The sequence below is a fragment of the Lithobates pipiens genome, unplaced genomic scaffold, assembly GCF_037356315.1.
Source record: "Lithobates pipiens isolate NorthernLeopardFrog02 unplaced genomic scaffold, aLitPip1_a1.2 Scaffold_28, whole genome shotgun sequence".
In the NCBI taxonomy this organism is placed as follows: domain Eukaryota; kingdom Metazoa; phylum Chordata; class Amphibia; order Anura; family Ranidae; genus Lithobates; species Lithobates pipiens.
This window is the reverse complement of record NW_027507789.1, coordinates 227,567,375-227,591,580: the sequence shown is the minus strand read 5'-3', so window position 1 is coordinate 227,591,580 and position 24,206 is coordinate 227,567,375. Positions and strand designations below refer to the sequence as shown.

Here is a 24,206-nt window from a genome sequence, read left to right as displayed (position 1 = left end):
AAAATTTGGGAAATGCTCTGGTCCAGCCTGCTAAAGAGATATTTTATATATATATATATATATATATATATATATATATATATATATATATATATATATATATATATATATATATATATATATATATATATATATATATATATATATATATATATATACCGTATATAGGCCGACCCGAATATAAGCAGAGGCCCCCAATTTACCCCCAAAAAAACTGGCAAACTTATTGACTCGTGTATAAGCCGAGGGTGAGACATGCCTGTCCATCCCTGTGTGTGTGTCCGTCCATCCCTGTGTGTCCGTCCATCCATCCCTGTGTGTGTGTGTCTCCATCCATCCATCCATCCCTGTGTGTGTGTGTGTCTCCATCCATCCATCCGTGTGTGTGTGTGTGTGTGTGTGTGTGTGTGTGTGTGTGTGTGTGTGTGTGTGTGTGTGTGTGTGTGTGTGTGTGTGTCCAGCCTACCTGTGTCCCGAGCCTTTGTCCCGAGCCTCCGTCCCGTGTCGTGCCTTGCCTTCGTCCCGTCCCGTGCCGTGCCTTGCCTTGCCTCCGTCCCGTGCCCTCTTCGTCGGCGGCCATTGTAAAATTCAAAAGCCGCGCCTCCTCCTTCGCCTGTGATAGGCGGAACACTGAATTTCCCAGCAGCCTGTGTTCCGCCTATCACGGACGTCGTATCATCCTCGTCCGTAGTACGAGGATGAGACGACGCCCGTGATAGGCGGAACACAGGCTGCTGGGAAATTCAGTGTTCCGCCTATCACAGGCGAAGGCGGAGCCGGAGGCGCGGCTTTTGAATCATAGAATGGCCGCTGTCTGTCTGCTCGACACGCTGATCGAGCGGGCAGACAGCGATGACTCGAGTATAAGCCGAGGGGGGCACTTTCAGCCTCAAAAAAGAGGCTGAAAATCTCGGCTTATACTCGAGTATATACGGTATATATATATATATATATACATACATATACACACACACACACACACACACACACACCTCAAGTAAAGCCAGCCATACAAGCATCGAAAATTCCTACTGAAAGGTTCTAATTGCGATCCATTTGAGGGCACCCTGGTCATCGATCTATCGGTTTGTGTACAATCCAGGCTGTCGGGTTTTCCCCAAACTATTACAGTCAGCAACACTAATCATTGTGATCTGCCGGCAAGGAGCAGAATAGCGTTGCAGGAGGGACAAGAATCACGCAACCTTATTTCCTTACACCCGTGGACGCAAATAAAAATTTTTGAAACAAAACCCAAAAACAATATTTTTTATTTTTGCTAAAATAAATATATCCCAAAAAAAAAAAAAAAAAATAAAAAAAAACTTCCTTCATCAGTTTAGGCCAATATCTGTCCTACATTTTTTTTTTAACCCTAAAAAAAATCCCAATAAGCGTATATATCGATTGGTCTGCGCAAAATTTATAGCGTCTACAAAATAAAGAATATATTTAAGCATTTTTATTATTTTTTTTTTTTAAGCGGGACTACGACATTGCGGTGGACAGATCGGACACTTGACTTTTTTTTTTTTTTTTTTTTGGGGCCAGTGACATTTATACAGCGATTAGACCTAAAAAAAATAGCCACAGATTATTGTACAAATGTTGCTGGCAGAGAAGGGGTTAATACTAGGGGGCGATCAAGGGGTTAAATGTGTTCCCTAGGGAGGTGTTTTTTTTTTTTAACTGTGGGGTGGGAGGAGGGAGATCGCTGTTCCTGATCACTAGGAACAGCAGATCTCTCTCCTCCCCTGACAGAACAGGGTCATCTCTGTTTACATTGACAGATTCCCCATTCTGGCTCTCTGAGGAGCGATCGCGGGAGGGCCTGCGGGCATCGTGGCCACGCGCACCGTCACAGCCCGCGCACCTCCAGCGGCGCATGTTCGGTTGGTGAGAAAATTGCTGCGGTGTGAACGAAGGCGATCGCGATCCAAATGTTTTTAGACTGCAGCAGAGATGTGAATATTATCAGAGCGATGGCACCTTTGTATCAATAATTATCTCTTGGGGGGGAATCGGAGATTTAGCCCCGAAGTGATGCTTCAGGATGCGCCACGGAGACTGGCGATGTTCTCCGCCGCGGTAGAGGGGGGGGGGTACCGAGAACACCTCCGGCGAGTAGACCTAAATCTTCGGCTTTCATTAACGCCGGCGTGACACTAAGTCGCACTTTGATCTCGACTTTCAAAGGGAGAGATTACTTTAAACAGTCTGCCCACGCGATTTCTTTCTGAAGACGAGGTGGACGTATCGGCCAATATCCAATCGTTTAATGATTCTGTATAATCCGGCGGACAGGCTTCATTAGCGATCCCTCGTAGGGGTTAGGAAGGCAGCGCGGCACAACAGGCCCCCCCGTCTTTCATTTTATATTAAAACCCCGCAGTGACGTACAGGGAGGGGGGGAGGGGAGCGCATGCCGGTTTTATCCGCAGAGCTGGGAAATAAAATAATATATTTGCAAAAAAACGCTCGCTCACATTCGCCCGGGTAAGGAGCTTAGAAGCTGGGAAACCAGAAGCTGATTACACCCGGAGCGTCACTGCTAATTAACACTTAAAAGGGACAGTCCATCCGCTCCGGATATTCGAGAGAGGAAGGGACACTCAACAGGCTGAGATCAAAACGTCAAAATCGCTCAACGATCGCCCATCAATTCACGGACCCTCGAAACTCATTCCTGCCCATAGGATCCCGCTTCTCCTGCTGCAGGAAGAAAAGTCTCAGTCTTATTTTGCTGCAACCTTATCATTTCAAATTTGCAGAGTACGGAAGGGTTGGAACCCCCCGGACGGGGCGGGGTTCTGTTGGGGAGATTTTTCTCCACTTCCTGTCCAAAAATCAGGAAGAGGAAATTTCTTAGTCATGAGAGACAGTGATGGTGAACCTCGGCACCCCAGATGTTTGGGAACTACATTTCCCATGATGCTCCACTACACTGCAGAGTGCATGAGCATTATGGGATATGTAGTTCCAAAACATCTGGGGTGCCAAGGTTCCCCATCACTGTCCTAAGAGATCGGCTTACCCACCGCAACACATATACATACATACATGTTGCGGTTTGCAAGTGGTTTACCGGGGGTTATGGATAAAGCTCTCACTCGTAACCCAAGTATTTTTTTAGGCTTTCTCATGAGCTGCTGGAAAGCTTTCATAAGTGGCGGGAGGGACAAGGGACACCCACCACCACCGGTGTCTTGTCAAATAACGTCCTCCATCGGATAGTGTCTGCTGTGTACTGCGAATGCGCAGCAACACAGATTCCGAAAATAGCCGAGGATGAACGGCGCCTGCGCCGTGAGTCCAGGTTCTATCCCCACCATCCAAGTGGACATAGAGTAGGAAAAAAAAAAAGAGCCGAGCGCAGCGAGGGCGAGCCCAAAGCGGGGCGAGCTAAGCTCACCCGCGAGGGGCCCTCTGATATTCTCAACCCTATGTCCGCTTGGATGGTGGGGCTACCACCTCCACTCACGGCGCAGGCGCCGTTCAGCTTCGGAGATTTTCCGAAGCTTCGTATGCTCCGTACTGCGCATGCGCAGTACGGTCCGGACACTATTTGATGGCAGGACACTATACGACAGAACACCGGTATTTCTTGGACTTACCTTTTTACCAACACGCCCAAAAAACGATCCGACGATGTGGCCAGCTGGTAACAGAGGCAGTAGAAGACTAGATTGTCTTTGACCACCTCTATGGCCTTGGAGGACTGGAGGGACGTCATGACATCACTTCCGGTACAGTGTGGAAATAAATAATTGATTTTTTATTTTATTTTTTAAAGCAAAAGATACAAAATTAAAATTTTATTTGGATCTTTTGCTTTTAACCACTTCCAGGCCACCTGCCATCGTTCTAGGTCGGTACTAGGACGTTGAATAGTTGCCATAAGACCCATATTTTTTTTTTTTTTTTAATAACGGTGGGCGGTCTGCTTTCATGTAAAAGTGGTTGAATCGCCACAAGAGCACTTTTAATCGGCGGCAGGAGAGGTGCCCGCCCCCCCTCCCCCCCCGTGTCCCAGAGCCGTCAGTAGCGGCGGAGACGATCCGATCCTGAGGAAAAGATGGTCCCCACTTGGCTCCACAACAATGGACGTCAAACATCACTTCCGCTTAATGGTCTTAAAGGGGAATTACTTATTTTTTCAATAGGAAATAAAGATTTTTTTATTTTTATTGCACTTTAGTGTAAATATGAGATCTGAGGTCTTTTTGACCCCCCCAGATCTTACATTAAAGAGGTCCTGTCATGCTTTTTTTTTTTTTTTCCAACAAAGGATGTTTACATTCCTCGTAATAGGAATAAAAGTGATCCAAAAAATTTCAGTGTAAAAAAAAAAAAAAAAATTGATTTATAGAGCCCCGTCCCACCCAGAAGCGAACGCATACGCAAGTCGTGTCCGCATATATGTAAACTGTGTTCAACCCCACATGTGAGGTATCGCCGTGATAGTTAGAGCGAGAGCAATAATTCTAGCACTAGACCTCCTCTGCAACTCAAAACTGGTAACCTGTACACAATTTTAAACGTTGCAGACGGAGATTTTTAAGTGTCCAAGTTTGTCGCCATTCCACGAGCGGGCGCAATTTTGAAGCGTGACATGTTGGGTATCAATTTACTCGTTGTAACATTATCATTCACAATCTAAAAAAAAAAAAAAATTGGGCTGTTGTCTTGTTTTTTTAATTTAAAGTGTATTTTCCCCCCCAAAAATTGTGTTTATTAGGCCGCTGCACAAATACGGTGTTGCATAAAGTATTGCAACAACCGCCATTTTATTCTCCAGGGTGTCTGAAAAAAAAAAAATTATATATATATATATATAGTACGCAGGAAGTTGTTGATGGGGATGGGCTCAGGACTGTTCGGATCCTAGTCCCAACCCACCTGAGCAATCCCGCCAGCAAGCAGTCACTGCACAGCGCCAATAATGAGCAGCCTAGGTCAGGGCGTGTGAATGTGCAGCTGTGGGCCGGGAAATGCCTCACTGCCCATGACTGGCGTTGTGCATGGATGACTTCCTGGCGGGATTGCTCAGGTGGGTTGGGACTAGAATCCGAACACGCCTGAGCCCATCCCTATTCATGTCAATTGGAAAAAGCGGGTGCAGACACCGCCGCTGCTCCCAATTTGACATCTGTGTGGGTACCGGTCCCCAAATTCCCACTGTCTGCATTTAGGAACACGCAACGCTCACCCACGCAAATGTTAAATTGGGACCATTAGCTGCGTTTCAATCGACATTGAGACTGCCTGCACGGGGATGCATGGAACACCTGAGCATCTCCATATGGGCAGACATAACCCTCACACGGGTGTATGCTTAATTGTGCATGTGTACACAAGGCCTCAATGGCTTCTTCAGGGAATTTATATGGACCACAAAATCCCCCTGAAGAAGCCATCGTTGGCGAAACATGTAGGGATACGACATCTAGTATTGACCACTTCATGTAAACAGATATTACTGACCAGAAAAATAATTTTTAATATGCTCTGCTAATAATTTTAATGAACCCTATATGCATTGATGTTTTATGTGTATGTAATTACATAAAACAGCAACACATATAGGGTTCAATAAAATTATTAGCAGAGCATATTACAAATTATTTTGCCGGTCAATAGCATATGAATACATGAAGTGGTCAATACTAGATGTCGTATCCCTACATTTTTCGCCAACAAAGGCTTCATCAGGGAATTTATACTGACCAACATATACCCTGAAGAAGCCATTGTTGGCGAAACATGTAGGGAATACGACATAGCATTGACCACTTCATGTATAAAGATAGTATTGGCCAGCAAAATAATTTCTAATATACTCTGCTAATAATTTTAATAAACCCTATATGCATTGATGTTTTATGTAATAAAATTTCAATTTTATAATATTTACGTAATTAAACATAAACACATATAGGGTTCATTAAAAATTATTAGCAGAGTATATTACAAATTATTTTGCTGGTGAATAGTATCCTTATACATGAATTGGTCAATAATAGATGTCGTATCCCTACATGTTTCGCCAACAATGGCTTCTTCAGGGGATTTATTTGGACCACAATATCCCCTGAAGAAGCCATTGTTGGCAAAACATGTAGGGACACAACATCTAGTATTGACCACTTCATGTAAAACTGATACTATTGACCAGTAAAATAATTTGTAAAATGCTCTGCTAAGAATTTTAATGAACCCTATATGCGTTGATGTTTTATGTAATAAAATTTCCATTTTATAATATTTACTTTTTTTCCTTTGTTTTTGGGCACTGTCATAACCCCAATCACCCTGTTGCCATTGCCAATTTAATAGGAATGAGGTGCCGGATACTTAAGGGTCCCTCAACTTACTTTCCCAGCTACCGGTTTGTAGATTGTAATAGAAGAAATAATAACCTAGAAAACTGTAATCACTGTCACCAGCAATAAACAAACTGTAAACAAAGGTCCAAGTTACCTCTTCTAGATTGTGGAGTGACGTGGTGGACACAGCGCGGGGGGCAGGGGGCTGAAATGCTTCCGGTCCAGCTGGCGGCTGATGGTTGGGAACATGGATGAAGGGGTTCTGTGGTGCTCTATGCTGTAAGGGGGGAAGGCCATAAGGAAAACCCTGTCCCATGAGGGGGTTCTGCTGTAGGTTGGCGTAGGCCCAGGAGCCGTCGTGCTGCAGGTATTTCATAGGCGGTGGTGGGGTCATGTGATCGGAAGGAAGGGTGTAGGGGCTGTTGTAGACGTTGGCCATGTGTTGGGGGAAGGCGGGGTTGTTGGTCATGTCCATGTCTCGGGTGTTGTCGGTGAAGGTGGGAAAATGACCGCTGTGGTTGGAGGAAGGGGAGGCGAGCGATGGTGGGCTCCGTGGCTGGACCTGTCTGTACTGTAACAGTCTAGACTGTGGAGGGGGCATCTCCGGGAGGTCTCTGCCATCGCCTTGGTCCTGCTGTGACAACTCCCGCAGAAACTCCTGAAACCTGAGGAAACAGCAACGGGTAATGGGGTGATTAGGACACTCTTCACACAGCACTAGATACACAGCTAACCAATTACAATTTCTGTACCCAGTATGAGGGATGGAAAAAGCTGCTGTAATTGATGGGCAGCAGAAACCCGTAACCTTTTCTACCCAATAGGTCAGCGTATGGCAAACTCAAGTTCCTGGACTGGCAGTAATTTGCCGTATTCTTTAAGCAGTTCTTTAACCTGTAGCAGTTTTAGGTACACATACATAATTCTGCACTACCGCCTGCAGTAGGCGCCGGCTTCTGTTGTGATTATTCACAGCCGGGTGGCGTGCCGGCTTCTGTTGTGATTATTCACAGCCGGGTGGCGTGCCGGCTTCTGTTGTGATTATTCACACCTGGGTGGCGTGCCGGCTTCTGCTGTGATTATTCACAGCCGGGTGGCATGTCGGCTTCTGCTGTGATTATTCACAGCAGAAGCCAATCTGTGGGTGCCGGGCACTGGATGTCCTCTGGCATCCGCCAGATCATCTGGAAAACAACACAGAACAGGAAACTGCCTATGTCAACAAGGCAGATCTCAGTTCCGACAGGGGGCAAGGGATGGATTTTGTATTCCTGCAAAGCAGAAACTTCAATCCATGTCTTCCCTGAGTAAAAGAAGCACACACAGTACACAAACACTGGCTAGGCACACATTTAACCCCTTTGATGTTAACCCCTTTGCCAGCCACTGTCATTAGTACAGATTTTTTAGCACTGATCACTGTATTAGTGTCACTGGATAACTCAAAGTGTGTCAGTTCGTATCAGATTGTCCGCCGCAATACCGCAGTCAGTGATCGCCAGCATTACTAGTTTAAATTTTGTTTTTTAAATTCCATAAATATATCCCATAGTTTGTAGACACTGTAACAATTGCGTGAACCAGGGCTAGGCAACCTGGGCAATTGCGTAAATCAGGGGTAGGCAACCCGGGGCCCTCCATTTGTTGTGGAAATACATTTCCCATGAGGCATTGCAAGGCTGGCAGTTACAAAAACTCCCAGAGGCATGATGGGACTTTTAGTTCTGCAACATCTGGAGGACCCCAGGTTGCCTACGCCTGGCGCAAACCAAAAACATGTATGGCAGAATACATATTGGCCTAAATTTACAAAGAAATTTGTTTAGAATTTTTTTTTATTGGATATGTTTTATAGTAAAAAAAATTTTTTTTTTCCCAAATTGCCTTTTTTTTGTTTATAGCGCAAAATATAAATTTTTTTGTTTTATAGCGTTAAAAAATAAAACCCGCAGAGGTGATCAAATATCACCAAAAGAAAACAATTTGTGGGGGAAAAAAAAATATATATAAATTTTATTTGGGTACAATGTCACATGACAATTACAATTGTCAGTTAACCACTTCAATACGGGGCACTTTCCCCCCTTCCTGCCCAGGACAATTTTCAGCGCTGTCGCACTTTGAATGACAATTGCGCGGTCATGCAACACTGTACACAAACAGTTAGCGGTATTTGATCACCTGTGATTTATATTATTTGTGCTAGAAACAAAAAAAAGGCAGACAAAAAAAAAAAAACTGATGGGCACTGATAGGCAGCACTGATAAGTGCCACTGGATAGGCAGCACTGATAAGTGCCACTGGATAGGCAGCACTGATAAGTGCCACTGGATAGGCAGCACTGATGAGGAGCTACTGACAAGCATTACTGAGGGCGCTGACAGGCATTACTGATGGGGCATCGATTGCCACTGTTTAGCACTTTTATGGGCACTGACAGGCGTTCTTTCTGGGGCACAGGCTGGCAGCTGATGGGCACTGCACTGATAATGTGCCGAATATCAGCGCTGACCCCCCCCCCCCCCCTCCACCCCGACAGGGAGACCCGCCGATTGGCTCTCCCTGTCAGCGTGAACCAAGGAAAGCCGTTTTACCGGCACTTCTTGGTTCACGTGATGATCAGCTGTGATTGGTCACAGCTGATCACGTGGTAAGGAGCCTCTGTCAGAGGCTCCTTACCACGATCAGCGTTGCGGTGCGTCAGACTGCTCCTCAGATCGCCGTGCTGCGCCGATCCTGATCACGTCATGACGTCCGATCAGGATAACTAAACCACTTTGCCGACGTCATGCTATATGGCGGGCGGCAAGTGGTTAAAGTAACTCAATGGAATTTTTTTTTTTTTCTTTACATACGCTCACCAGTGCAGTACAGCGCCATCATATACTGTAACTGGTGTGGCGATCAGGGACACTGGTGACAGTACAAAAAAAATAATATATATATATATATATATATATATATATATATATATATATATATATATATATATATATATATATATATATATATATATATATATATATAATGCTACCATAGTAACATTGTACTACTCTGGGGAAGTGATCAGTATTTTTATTATTATTATTACAAATTATATTTTGCATATAGCAAGAAAATGTCATTGTTACACGCAAGCATTTTACTGAATAAAAAAAAAGATTGTTTGTTTTGTTCCAATTAGCCGCAGCTGAGCCTGTGATTGGCCCGGTCTGTACCATGTGCTCCCTGTGACCAATCACTGCTAGCAACACAATTGTAATCAATGGATGGCTTGAAAGGAAGCCACCCATTGCTAACAATTGTCATGTGACCTGCCGTGATTAACAGCGGTCACATGGTACCGGCAGTGGGCAGGTACGGCGAGCAGCCATCAGCTGTGTGCGGTGGACACAACCGGTGACAGATCGCGCCGCTGTGTGACCCGATCCATGAGGACATCAAATGACGTCCACCAGGCCGGCCACTGGCTTCATTCGCCCATAGGCCGGGGCGGGAGCCGCTTAAATCATTGCAGTGAATTCTTTTTTTTCTCATTCTACAGTTTGGCAACTTCAAATCTCAAAAGATGCAAAAATATTATCCGTGAAACAAAAGTATATATTAAGTATAGAAAAAAGTATATACACAAGTATAATCGTTTATTTAAAAAAAAAAAAGTCAAGGTCTTTATAATTGGTATGCTTACCCCTAAAACTGTATATCTATTATAAAAGTGTGGCCCTCTGTAAACGGAATGGGGCCCCTTGCTGGGTTATCCTAGGATAATTCGGGGTAGGCGTGGCCTTTTTTTTTTACCTGGAGTAGGTGATCTCTGCCTCCTCCTCTCCCCCGCCGGGTATCTTCCAGTTGGGTCGGACCAGCTGCTGATGGGCCAGGCCCATGGCCTGCATGTGGTGGTGGTGGTGAGGGAATGGCAGGCTGGCTTGGCTCAGAAAGGCGTTGTGTTCATTCCACTGCTGTATCCGAGACTGTTGCTGCCTCAGGGTCTCCAGGGCCACATTGCTGTGTATACGATCTGGAAAAAGCACAGGGGGAGGAAATTAGAACCACGTCTTGTTTGTATGAGAGAACGATAAAGAGAACCTATAGCAGTGATGGCGAACCTTGGCAACCCAGATGTTTTCAAACTACATTTCCCATGATGCTCAACTACACTGCAGAGTGCATGAGCATTATGGGAATTCCAAAACATCTGAGGTTCCAAGGTTCACCATCACTGAACTACAGCCTCTACATGTGTAATCATATCCTTGTTGGCTCCGGTAAAACATCACACCACAAAATCAGAAAGAAAAAAAAAAAAAAAGATGGCGCTCACCCAAAGCTTCACCAGCTGCCATAGGTTGAGGCGATTCCTCCATGTAGCTGTTGATGTGGGAGGACATCATGGGGTTGTTTTGGGCCATGGAACGAAGAGGGTTATTGACGTCCTGAAGCATGGAAGGAGGCGGCTGTTCAGGGACCATACCGTCCATAGTGGGCGATGGTGGCCGGTGCGGCATGGCGGTGTTGAAGAAGGACTGGCCTGGTTGGAAGGCTGGAGAGAGCTGAGGGGTCTGCTGTGGAGGCTGCTGGATTAAATGGTTGTGTTGGGGGAGGACAGGGGCCTGCGGGGAAGGAGGGGGAGGGATTTGGTTCTGTAGCTCCGATAGGTGGTTCTGCTGCTGTGGTAGGAGGTTCTGCTGCTGCTGTTGTAGAGGGAACTGCTGCCTTGGCATCGCAGGCATATGCTGGAAAGGGCGATTGGGCATGGGGTACTGCGGGTGAGGAGGCGTCAGGTGAATGTTGACTGGCCTCTGGTTGGGGTTCTCTTTACGATGAAATTTAGGATTGGGGAACCCAAGATTGGCTCGAGACTCGGGGCTCCTGGATTGTGCATTTGGGTCCAAGTCACCCTAGAAGAGAAATAAAACAAAATGAAATGCTGCCTGGACAGAATCTACGCTGAAGTGCAACATCATTTAAAAACCTCTTATTCGCCTAAAGTTAGGCCATCAAGACGTCACAAATTGATGACGAAACGCGTAGAGGACTACCAGGTGACGTCATATCTCTGACTGAGTGAACAGTGGCCATCAGCTTCTTTTTTTTTTATGACACATGTCCGTTAGTACTGTATTTCTTTTTAGGATTTAAGGCAGTGCTGTTCTACAGTTTTGTTGGAAGTTTCACAGTTAATTCCAAGGGGTTCCAATTTTTTCCTGCCACTATATGTGGGGTTTATTATATTTATATGGGGTGTTTACTATACAAAATAAAAAAAACACTTATTATTCTCACTTGAACAAATGATATGCCTGGGTGACCCATCCCTAGTGCAATATTGAGTACAAGAACATGGAATGGGACTTTGTATAGACACCCAGAGGCATAGAAAAAAAAAAAGAAAATATTAAAAAATATATTTCTTTATTCAATACAAAATTAAAGCAATGAACTTAAATATAAAAAATAAAAAAAATTTCAACCAATACAAAGATACATCTCATATCTGGATTCCATCAATAATTAGTCAATGGTACAGAATCTCAACACGTTTCAACTCTTCATCAGGAGGTAAACAAACACCAATGAGGCATGAAAAGAATGAGTGTGTGTCCACAGAAGCTGCAGGTGGATTTTGGTATAATGCAACCCAGCCACAACAAACAGGGAAGATATTAAAGCAGCATTCCACCCAAAAGTGGAAGATCTGCTTATCTACTCCCCCGTGCACCTTTCTGGGGGAAGAGGGGGGGGGGGGGGAAGTACCGTTTTTTTGTGCATGTGCAGTATGGAACCATCCTGTGAAGCGGGTTTCCCTTATAGGCTATGGCGGCGGCTGGGGTGCCGACATCGCTGAATTCCAGGACAGTCAAGCGTCTAAATATTAAAAGTCAGCAGCTACAGTATTTGCCGCACCTCCTTTTTAACATGTGGTTTATGTAGAAAGATCAGGGAAAGGCCAGAACAAAGTATCCAAGCGCAACAAAGTGGTCACAGCTTCTCTTTTTTATCTATTTTATCAAAATCCATCTGGAGCTTCTGTGGACAAGCGCTCATTCTTTTCATGCAACATTGGTTATTTATTTATTGTTTACCTCCTGATGAAGACCTTTTTACGAGTTGAAACGTGTTGGAGGTCCAATACAATTGACCAATTATCACTAAAGACAACCCCGTACGATGGAATCGAGACGAGATATACCTTTGATGTATTGATTGTAATTTTTTATATTAAAGTGGGAGTGACGTCATCGCGGGCCCGACCAACCATACAGCCGGAGCCCCGTGATCCCGGAGGGAAGACAGAGTGAAGATGAAAGCGGCGGGGAGCCGTGACAGCGCTGCGCCAGAGAGCACCGTGTGCAAGTAAGTCTCTCATACTAGCACATACTAGAGCATAACCCTGAAGGAGCCCAATTTTTATTTTATTACGGCTTGAAGAGTAAACAGAGAAAAGTTCTCTTACCCCTTTACATTCCAAAGGCTTCTTCTCCGGAGTTCGCAGCTTATTCATTTCAGACGACGGGCTGTTCTCATTTTTACCTGAAGAAACACGGAGAAGGTAAGTAGTAGAAAAACTCAGCATCTTCTACAGCAATTCAATCTAAAAACAAGTGACCTACCACTGACCCTCTGAACAGTCCGAAGGTGGCGAACTGCCCCTACCCTGCCACACACTACAGGGGAGACCCCTTTATGTCTTACGGGTACAATCGGCACTGTGCAGATTCCTCCAACATCAGAGCAGTGTCCCCCAAAATTATAAAGAAGCTCCACTTTTGCTGAAAAAAAACACTCCCCTCTGAGTGATTACGAATAGTGCCCCATTGTTGGTATCAGGGTAAGGAATAGTGCCTCAGAATGGGCATTCATGGGAAGAATAGTGCCCCATTGTTGGCGTCAGTGAGAGAATCAGTGCCCCATTGTTGGCGTCAGTGAGAGAATCCGTGCCCCTTTGTCAATATAAGTGGGAGGAATGGTGCCCCATTGTCAATATAAGTGGGAGGAATGGTGCCCCATTGTCGGGGTCAGTGGGAATAATGGTGCCCCGTTGTCGGGGTCAGTGGGAATAATGGTGCCCCGTTGTCGGGGTCAGTGGGAATAATGGTGCCCCGTTGTCGGGGTCAGTGGGAATAATGGTGCCCCGTTGTCGGGGTCAGTGGGAATAATGGTGCCCCGTTGTCGGGGTCAGTGGGAATAATGGTGCCCCGTTGTCGGGGTCAGTGGGAATAATGGTGCCCCGTTGTCGGGGTCAGTGGGAATAATGGTGCCCCGTTGTCGGGGTCAGTGGGAATAATGGTGCCCCGTTGTCGGGGTCAGTGGGAATAATGGTGCCCCGTTGTCGGGGTCAGTGGGAATAATGGTGCCCCGTTGTCGGGGTCAGTGGGAATAATGGTGCCCCGTTGTCGGGGTCAGTGGGAATAATGGTGCCCCGTTGTCGGGGTCAGTGGGAATAATGGTGCCCCGTTGTCGGGGTCAGTGGGAATAATGGTGCCCCGTTGTCGGGGTCAGTGGGAATAATGGTGCCCCGTTGTCGGGGTCAGTGGGAATAATGGTGCCCCGTTGTCGGGGTCAGTGGGAATAATGGTGCCCCGTTGTCGGGGTCAGTGGGAATAATGGTGCCCCGTTGTCGGGGTCAGTGGGAATAATGGTGCCCCGTTGTCGGGGTCAGTGGGAATAATGGTGCCCCGTTGTCGGGGTCAGTGGGAATAATGGTGCCCCGTTGTCGGGGTCAGTGGGAATAATGGTGCCCCGTTGTCGGGGTCAGTGGGAATAATGGTGCCCCGTTGTCGGGGTCAGTGGGAATAATGGTGCCCCGTTGTCGGGGTCAGTGGGAATAATGGTGCCCCGTTGTCGGGGTCAGTGGGAATAATGGTGCCCCGTTGTCGGGGTCAGTGGGAATAATGGTGCCCCGTTGTCGGGGTCAGTGGGAATAATGGTGCCCCGTTGTCGGGGTCAGTGGGAATAATGGTGCCCCGTTGTCGGGGTCAGTGGGAATAATGGTGCCCCGTTGTCGGGGTCAGTGGGAATAATGGTGCCCCGTTGTCGGGGTCAGTGGGAATAATGGTGCCCCGTTGTCGGGGTCAGTGGGAATAATGGTGCCCCGTTGTCGGGGTCAGTGGGAATAATGGTGCCCCGTTGTCGGGGTCAGTGGGAATAATGGTGCCCCGTTGTCGGGGTCAGTGGGAATAATGGTGCCCCGTTGTCGGGGTCAGTGGGAATAATGGTGCCCCGTTGTCGGGGTCAGTGGGAATAATGGTGCCCCGTTGTCGGGGTCAGTGGGAATAATGGTGCCCCATTGTCGGGGTCAGTGGGAATAATGGTGCCCCATTGTCGGGGTCAGTGGGAATAATGGTGCCCCATTGTCGGGGTCAGTGGGAATAATGGTGCCCCATTGTCGGGGTCAGTGGGAATAATGGTGCCCCATTGTCGGGGTCAGTGGGAATAATGGTGCCCCATTGTCGGGGTCAGTGGGAATAATGGTGCCCCATTGTCGGGGTCAGTGGGAATAATGGTGCCCCATTGTCGGGGTCAGTGGGAATAATGGTGCCCCATTGTCGGGGTCAGTGGGAATAATGGTGCCCCATTGTCGGGGTCAGTGGGAATAATGGTGCCCCATTGTCGGGGTCAGTGGGAATAATGGTGCCCCATTGTCGGGGTCAGTGGGAATAATGGTGCCCCATTGTCGGGGTCAGTGGGAATAATGGTGCCCCATTGTCGGGGTCAGTGGGAATAATGGTGCCCCATTGTCGGGGTCAGTGGGAATAATGGTGCCCCATTGTCGGGGTCAGTGGGAATAATGGTGCCCCATTGTCGGGGTCAGTGGGAATAATGGTGCCCCATTGTCGGGGTCAGTGGGAATAATGGTGCCCCATTGTCGGGGTCAGTGGGAATAATGGTGCCCCATTGTCGGGGTCAGTGGGAATAATGGTGCCCCATTGTCGGGGTCAGTGGGAATAATGGTGCCCCATTGTCGGGGTCAGTGGGAATAATGGTGCCCCATTGTCGGGGTCAGTGGGAATAATGGTGCCCCATTGTCGGGGTCAGTGGGAATAATGGTGCCCCATTGTCGGGGTCAGTGGGAATAATGGTGCCCCATTGTCGGGGTCAGTGGGAATAATGGTGCCCCATTGTCGGGGTCAGTGGGAATAATGGTGCCCCATTGTCGGGGTCAGTGGGAATAATGGTGCCCCATTGTCGGGGTCAGTGGGAATAATGGTGCCCCATTGTCGGGGTCAGTGGGAATAATGGTGCCCCATTGTCGGGGTCAGTGGGAATAATGGTGCCCCATTGTCGGGGTCAGTGGGAATAATGGTGCCCCATTGTTGGTGTCAGTGGGAATAATAGTGCCCCATTGTTGGTGTCAGTGGGGGAACACTTTCTGGTATCGGTGGCAGGAAAAGTGGCTCAAGGGCTGGATAGAGGCGAGCAAAGGGCTGCATCTGGCCCCTGGGCCATAGGTAGGAGAGGCTGTAGAGTAGACAGTAGGGAGCGTTGGGATCTTTGCCCCCGGGGTAATAGAAGGGATTGCAGTACAGTACATACCATTGCGGTTGAGCTCGTGCTGATCTTTGTCGGCGTGCGGCATCTGCTGTCCGACATTGACGGGCGAGTGATGGCCGAGACCGAAAGGAATGGGGGAACCCCGGCCATGGCCTTGAAGCAGGTTCATGTTGTATGCCATAGCTGGGTGGGTCATAAGCCGGGGGTCCACAGAGAAGCGGCCCTGGTAGTTGGGAGGCCATGGGACCTGGAATTGGAAGTGTTGGTTACAAGAGAAGAAAAAACAGACCAGATGGACTAGCACATTTAGATACACTAACAAACTGAAGCCGAACGCCAACGCTTTATAATCAGTTACAGTAATATCGTTTTTTCTTTTCATTTTTAGGATAAAAGGTTTTACATCAATAAAAGCTGATCATTGTAAGCACCCCTTTCAGTAGTAAATAGTTGGTCTCATCCCTGTAATGGACACATTATGTGACAGAGCTTGTTCTGTTGTAAAACAGACCTACTGGCTGGATCGCCAGAAAAAAGAAAAAAAAAAAAGAAAAATGAATGCAGCCGTCACATCTAAGAATTGGAAAGCTGCAATATTGTAAATGTTTGGCTTTAGGTTTAATGCACCTTCTAGGCTCGGCCCACACGTGTCCAGTGCCGACCTACAAACCAGCTGCGGTTCAGATGGAAATTTTTGGAGCCGGCGGCCACCAGTGTCTTTAGCAATATATGGTTAAGGAGCGCCCCGCCCCCGCCCCCGCCCCCGCCCCACAATCCGTACCAGGTCCTTTCAGGTCTGGTATGGGTTTTAAGAGGAACTCAACGTTAAAATTTAAAAAGAAAAAGGCGGAACCCCCCCCCCCTCCCATGCCAAAAATTGACTGATGCATGCTGGGTGGGAAAAGTCACAAGGGGGGCAGCGCCGTCGAGTGGCCCCGCCCCTTAGCTATTTAACCACTTACAGACCGGACCATTTTGCTGGTCAAAGACCAGACCACTTTTTGCGATTCGGCGCTGCGTCGCTTTAACTGACAATTGCGCGGTCGTGCGACGTGGCTCCCAAACAAAATTGATGTCCTTTTTTTCCCCTACAAATAGAGCTTTTTTTCGGTGGTATTTGATCACCTCTGCAGTTTTTATTTTTTTGCGCTACAAACAAAAATAGAGCGACAATTTTGAAAAAAAGGTCATTATTTTTTACTTTTTGTTATAATAAATATCCCCCAAAAATATATAAAAAAAAAATTTTCCTCTCAGTTTAGGCCGATACGTATTCTTCTACATATTTTTGGTAAAAAAATAAATAAATAAAAAAAAAATCGCAATAAGCGATTATTGATTGGTTTGCGCAAAAGTTATAGCGTTTACAAAATAGGGAATCGTTTTATGGCATTTTTATTAATAATTTTTTATTATTTTTTTTTTTTACTAGTAATGGCAGCGATCAGCAATTTTTATTGTGACTGCGACATTGCAGCGGACACATCGGACATTTTTGGGACCATTGTCATTTATACAGCAATCACTGCTATATAAATGCACTGATTCCTGTGTAAATGACACTGGCAGTGAAGGGGTTAACCAGGGGGTGGCAGTGTAGGGGTTAAGTGTTCCTAGGGGTGTGTTACTAACTGTGGGGGGGTTGGGCTTTAATTTAGTGAACACTGATCTCTGCTCCAATCACATGGAGCAGAGATCAGCGTCACTAGTTGTTAGGCAGAACAGGGAGATGCTGTTTACACGGCATTTCCTCCATTCAGCTGCCCCGTGAGACGATCGCGGGTATGCTCACGGCGATCGAGTCTGCGGGACCCGCGACCGGACTCACGGGGGTCCCGACCGGCACGCGAGTGCCCCGCCGGCAGTGCGCTCGCGATGGCAGGGCGGCATTGAAGATTGGACCTACCTGTACGCCAATATGCCTGCCCGTGCCATTCTGCCAACCTACATCGCGTGCGCTGGTCGGGAACCGGTTAACCACTTAAGCCCCGGAGCAATTTGCAGCCAAAGGACCAGGCCCCTTTTTGCGATTCGGCACTGCGTCGCTTTAACTGACGATTGCGCAGTCGTGCGACGTGGCTCCCAAACAAAATTGACGTCCTTTTTTTCCCACAAATAGAGCTTTCTTTTGGTGGTATTTGATCACCTCTGCGGTTTTTATTTTTTGCGCTATAAACAAAAATAGAGCGACAATTTTGAAAAAAAACGCATTATTTTTTACTTTTTGTTATAATAAATATCCCCCAAAAATATCTAAAAAAACATTTTTTTTCCCTCAGTTTAGGCTGATACGTATTCTTCTACATATTTTTGGTACAAAATAAAAATAGCAATTAGCGATTATCGATTGATTTGTGCAAAAGTTTTACAAAAAATAGGGGATAGTTTTATAGCATTTTTATTAAAATATATATTTTTTTTTTTACTAGTAATGGCGGCAATCAGCGATTTTTATTGTGACTGCGACATTATGGCGGACACATCGGACATTTTTGAGACCCTTGTCATTTATACAGCAATCAGTGCTATTTAAATGCAGTGATTCCTGTGTAAATGACACTGGCAGTGAAGGAGTTAACCACTAGGGGCTGGGGAGGGGTTAAGTGTGTGTTTACTTTTTTTTTTTTTAACTGTAGGGGGTGTGGCTTGGCGTCTGACATCACTGATCGTCTTTCCCTATAACAGGGAACAGACGATCTGTGACAGGCTCAGTAGGAAGCACAGGGAGAGGTTTGTTTACACTTACCTCTCCTCGTTCTTCAGCTCTGTGACCCGATAGCGGGACACCAGCGGCGATCGGGTCCCGCTGGTCCCGCGGCCATGGTCACGGAGCTCAGGACCGGGTCTGGCGGCACGTTCCGGACCCACGGCTGGGCACTTAAAGAGCAACGTACAGGTACGTGCTTGTACCCAGCCGTGCCATTCTGCCAACGTATATGTGCAGGAGGCGGTCCTTAAGCAGTTAAGAACGGTCACATGCAGCAGGCAGACAGCGGGAGCCTTCGGGGCGAGCTGAGCTTTATTTTTTTTTCTTCCTTTCGGGTCGGCGGGTGTTGTGATTGATGATGGATCCATACCGAGGGACATCATTTTATTTAACCGATTAAGTCCCCGGAAGATTTTACCCCCTTCTTGGCCAGAGTACTTATTACAAATTTGGCACTGTGTTGCTTTAACTGACAATTGCGCGGTCGCTCGACGTTGTACCCGGAACAAAATTTGTGTCCTTTTTTTTTCCCCCCACAAATAGAGATTTATTTTGGTGTATTTGATCACCTCTGCGGTTTTTATTTTTTGCGCTATAAACAAATTTGAAAAAAATATATTATATATATATACATACATATATATATATATATATATACACACACACATATACATATATATATATATATATATATATATACATATATATATATATATATACATATATATATATATATATACATATATATATATATATATATATATATATATATATATATATATATATATATATATATATATATATATATATATATATATTTTTTTTTTTTTTTTTTTTTTTTTACTTTTTGCTATAATAACTATCCCCAAAAGTTTGCACAGAGGTTTATTTTACCTTCACGCATAGAATGCCTCCCTGGTGAATGAAGGTAGATAATGACAGATTTGGTGAATTAAAGTGGATGTAAATTTGTTTTTTATTTTTTTTGTCTGGCACAATATAGAGTACGGGATTCCAGATCAGCTGTGCAATCCTCATATCTTTTTTCAGTGAAATAAAACAGACAAACTGTGAAATCTTTGTCAGTGTTTCCCCCCTTGCTGTGATCGACAGGTGAGCTACATATCTGGTGCACTAGCCTAATGCCGGCCATTACGCGGTTCGAATTTTCGAAAGAATTTTTCTTTCGAAAATCGTTTCTAAGAATTTTCGTATGAATTTCGCACCATTAGTGGGGCTGTAGCAACAGCCGATTTTCGTGTGGAAATCAAATTTGAGAAATCGGACATTTTTTGAAAAACAAACGATTTTCTAATCAATGATGGGAGAATCGTGCGAGAAATGTAATAAGAAAAGAAAATTTTACGGAGAGAAAAAGAAGATTCCCGGCCACGAAAATTATTTTCTGTAGCAACAGGAGGTGAAATTGAAGGCTTGGTCAGCCGAATTTCGAAAATCAATGGGGGCGCCATCGGATCACAAAAAAAAAAAAACGAATTTTCTGATTTTGAAAAGAAAATTCGTTCAAAATTCAACCATGTATGGCCTGCATTAGAGACATGCATTATTTTTTAATTCCCACCCCCACTCCTTTCTTCAGCTGCTCTGCAAGGATTGTCTGTTCCACACCTCAGCATGATTGGACATGCTGAAGTCATGTGGGGACTTTTCTGGGTTTTGACTGGATGTTAGTGACCATAGCAGAAGTTCAGTGTAAGAAATACACAGGAGAAAATGCATGTTGATAAGTGGAGTGTAGAGGTGGGCGGGGAGTCTACTGACATCACCACTCCACCAATTGAGCCCTGGAAAACAGACCTACCCACAAAATTGCCAGTTTTTAGGGTCTCATAGCAGACAGAGGGGAGACATGCGACAGGTAAGTATACATGCAGAGGAGGCGTGTATATCCTTCTAGATAACCAATATTGCAGTAGTTTAGAAAGGATGAGAGTGGCTTTACATCCACTTTAAATGTAAAACTTTGGGTTGGAATAAAGGCAGTCAGAGCCTTCAAGTGATTGTAAAGGATTTTTTTTTTTCTAATAACAAACATGTTATACTTACCTGCTCTGTAATGGAATTGCAGAGAGTGGCCCTGATCCTTCTCTTTTGGGGTCACTCACTGGCACTGCTGGCTACTCCTCTCAGTCCAGCGCCCCCCTCCCCCCCCCATGGGACGCAGCTGCTTTCCATGGGGGGGGGGCACTCGTGCATGCTCACTCCTGAGCCCACCCTGCCGTCCATCGACACACACACATCGTCACTGCTTTTGATTGACAGCACTAGGAACCAATGGCTCCTGGTGCCTCAGCAAAGCCAAGGAGACATGAAGGTGAGGGGAGAGAAGAGCTACAAAACATGCACAGAGATGGATCCAACGAGGGCTCAGGTAAGTATAAAAGGGGGTGAGGGGCCAAATTTGATGCTAGGAACGCATTAAGGTAAAAAAATAAATTTACGTTTTAGAACCAATTTCAAATCCAGAAAGGAACAAATGCCCTCTTTGGGGTTTGGGAAGATTGAACTGCGCTACAGGAACTGGGACAATCGCACCTTGATCCAAAAGATCCAAGAGGCCTTGATGGAGATCTGTTAGTCTATGTGGTGACACAAAGGGCTGGGGGTGAGAAACTGAGGGGGCAGGGAGCGAAACTAAAGCCCGGGAATACTGCGTCCTAAAGCAAGCTGTCCAAGCATCAGCAAAAGGTCAATAGAAGCCAACCCCTTGAAAGGTTCAAGGAGAGGAGGTGGTTGAGGGAGTGGAGAATGAAAAGAGAGAAGATGACTTTGCAGCCTATTCCTTGGGTTACTTTTGTTGAGAAAAACGGGGGTTCTTGCCTCCCCCCCCCATAGCAACCCAGAGATTATCATAAGACCATCTGAAAAGACATTTCCTTTCGTAGGCAAAGGGAATCCATTCTCTACAGACCAATCCTACTTAAAGAGGAGGGCCGGTTATAGAAAAAAAAAAAAAAAAAGTCGGCAGCTGCAAACACTGCAGCTGCTGACTTAATCAACACACTCACCTGTCCAGGGTGCCCGCGATGTCGGCCGCCCGAGGCCGACCCGTCCCTCGGCTCCCGGTGCTGCCATTCCTTGTAAGGGAAACAGGCAGTGGAGTCTTACGGCTTCACTGCCCGTTTCCTACTGCGCATGCGCGAGTCCCGCAGCTACTGGGCATGCGCGAGTCCCGCAGCGCTTTCTGAATGGGACGCGCTGTGTTCTGGAACACACAGTTCCCAGAACACAGCGCGACTCATTACCCAGAAGACGCCGCGACGAAGACAGAAGACAGAAGATCTCCACGGAGGAGGAAGAGGAAGATTAGGAGAAAGTGCCTAGCAACAGGCATTTCTGGTAAGTAAAAAAAAAAATTTTTTTTCATTTTTTTTTTTTTATATTTTTTTGTAATTTTTAATATTTTTTTTGTTTTCAGGGTGGCCCTCCACTTTAAGAACTATCCCTCTTTGTAAGAATCAAACACGCCGTCAGAAAACAATATTATAATCTCTGATACGAGTTGATTGGACAAGACATTGCAAGGCACCAATCAGAGGAGCCGGTACTTACAGGTAAAGGAACGGACATCACCATATTCCCTCCATAGACAGCCGGGACATAGAGGATACTGGTCCCGGTATGAGGATCTATTCTCTGCACGGGGCTCGGAGATTTCCCCATGTTGGTGTGTGGACCCATTGGAGGGGTGTACGCTCGGATAGGGTTGCCAATCAGCACAGACGGGTTGGGTTGAACTACAACAGAAAAAAGAAGAAATAGAAAAAGCTTAGAACATGAGATTTCCTATCACAAGTGCAGTATTGGTGGGCACAATGTATCATTACACTAATCATTATGGAGCCCTTGCTTGCTTTATAGGGCTCTTATAAAAGAAAGACAAGATAATAAATGAAGAGCTCATATAATTAGCAGAAACGACATAATTGCAGCTTCTAGTCAGCGTGATATTCTCATGTCTAGGGCCTAAACGTCACTACACAAAAGTGCCAAGATGTTACCTGAGCTGATGTGGAGAAAAGTAAACTTGTTTTCTCAGAATCTGAAGTTCTGATCTGGGTTCTTGAGCTCAGAGACTTTGCAGAGCTTTGGGTGGGATAAAGCCACATCTTACCTGATAATCAGACCTCAACATTCTCAGCTGCCCACAGGCCTTTATATAGGTGAGCTGATTGATGCTCAGGGCTCTCTCCCTGCTGCTGGATAAAAAGCTGAGTGCTGACAAAATACTAAGACTCCGTTCACATTTGTGCGACTTGAAAATTGTGAGATTTCCATTGTGAATTTGGATGAGTGTGACTTTGTTGGGACTTAAGCTTTGACCAAAGATAACATACATGGTGTGACACAATTCCTTTCCCTGCTGAAGTAATTGGGGCTGGGGCAAGCGCTGGGGCTGGGGCAAGCGCTGGGGCGCTGGGGCAAGCGCTGGGGATGGGGCAAGCGCTGGGGATGGGGCAAGCGCTGGGGATGGGGCAAGCGCTGGGGATGGGGCAAGCGCTGGGGATGGGGCAAGCGCTGGGGATGGGGCAAGCGCTGGGGATGGGGCAAGCGCTGGGGATGGGGCAAGCGCTGGGGATGGGGCAAGCGCTGGGGATGGGGCAAGCGCTGGGGATGGGGCAAGCGCTGGGGATGGGGCAAGCGCTGGGGATGGGGCAAGCGCTGGGGATGGGGCAAGCGCTGGGGATGGGGCAAGCGCTGGGGATGGGGCAAGCGCTGGGGATGGGGCAAGCGCTGGGGATGGGGCAAGCACTGGGGATGGGGCAAGCACTGGGGATGGGGCAAGCACTGGGGATGGGGCAAGCACTGGGGATGGGGCAAGCACTGGGGCTGGGGCAAGCACTGGGGCTGGGGCAAGCACTGGGGCTGGGGCAAGCACTGGGGCTGGGGCAAGCACTGGGGCTGGGGCAAGCACTGGGGCTGGGGCAAGCACTGGGGCTGGGGCAAGCACTGGGGCTGGGGCAAGCACTGGGGCTGGGGCAAGCACTGGGGCTAGGTCGTTTGTGCTTTACAAAGATGCACACAAGTCGCATGTATATCATGAAGGTGTGACTTTCATACAACTTTTGAGGGTTTACATTGAAGTCTATAGCCCTCAAGTTGCATCAAAGTCAGACCAAAGTAGTGCATGATCGCACAGAAGTCTCACAAATATGAATGGTACCCATTGGGAAACATGGGGTGCGACTTGACAAGCGACTTTGGGTTCCATTGCGAGCTGGGCACACTCTCCTGTCATGCGAACTGGATGTGGGGAAATCAAATTTGCATAAGAGTGAATCCGGCCTCAAAAGCGAAAACGTGGAAGTGACATGGCGTCACTCCGGTCCTCCAAGGCCATAGAGGCAACTGGAAACGTTCCGGTCTCTCTGACAAGCCGGCTGCACCGTTGAATCGTTTCTCGTGCAGTCCGGTAAAAACAAGAAGTCTAAATATCCATTTGACTTATCTACGGTCTTTATATTCATCTATTTCTGATATGTTTGTATGTGTAATGCTCAATTTCCAGGAGTCCACAAATGTCAAAGTAACCAGAACTTCCATCGGTGGGTGAAGGAATTCGATGTGTGGTGAAAATCAGAAAAGAAAAAAAAAACGACTTACCCATTGCTTCACCTTGAAAGTGCTCATTCTGATTGTGATGACCTTTGCCCCCCTG

General features: G+C 46.5%; 1 protein-coding gene across 1 annotated transcript in view; it reads right to left on the bottom strand.

The window, feature by feature from the left end:
- HELZ (helicase with zinc finger) overlaps window positions 1-24,206 on the bottom strand; it is a gene marked incomplete in the record, with an annotated part of 102,107 nt that overhangs the window by 8,895 nt on the left and 69,006 nt on the right. Inside the window, 7 exon segments of the mRNA XM_077460648.1 lie at window positions 6,481-6,991; window positions 10,126-10,345; window positions 10,649-11,225; window positions 12,782-12,858; window positions 15,862-16,066; window positions 22,100-22,284; window positions 24,152-24,201. Of these exon segments, the coding sequence (XP_077316774.1) occupies window positions 6,481-6,991; window positions 10,126-10,345; window positions 10,649-11,225; window positions 12,782-12,858; window positions 15,862-16,066; window positions 22,100-22,284; window positions 24,152-24,201 (1,825 nt within the window).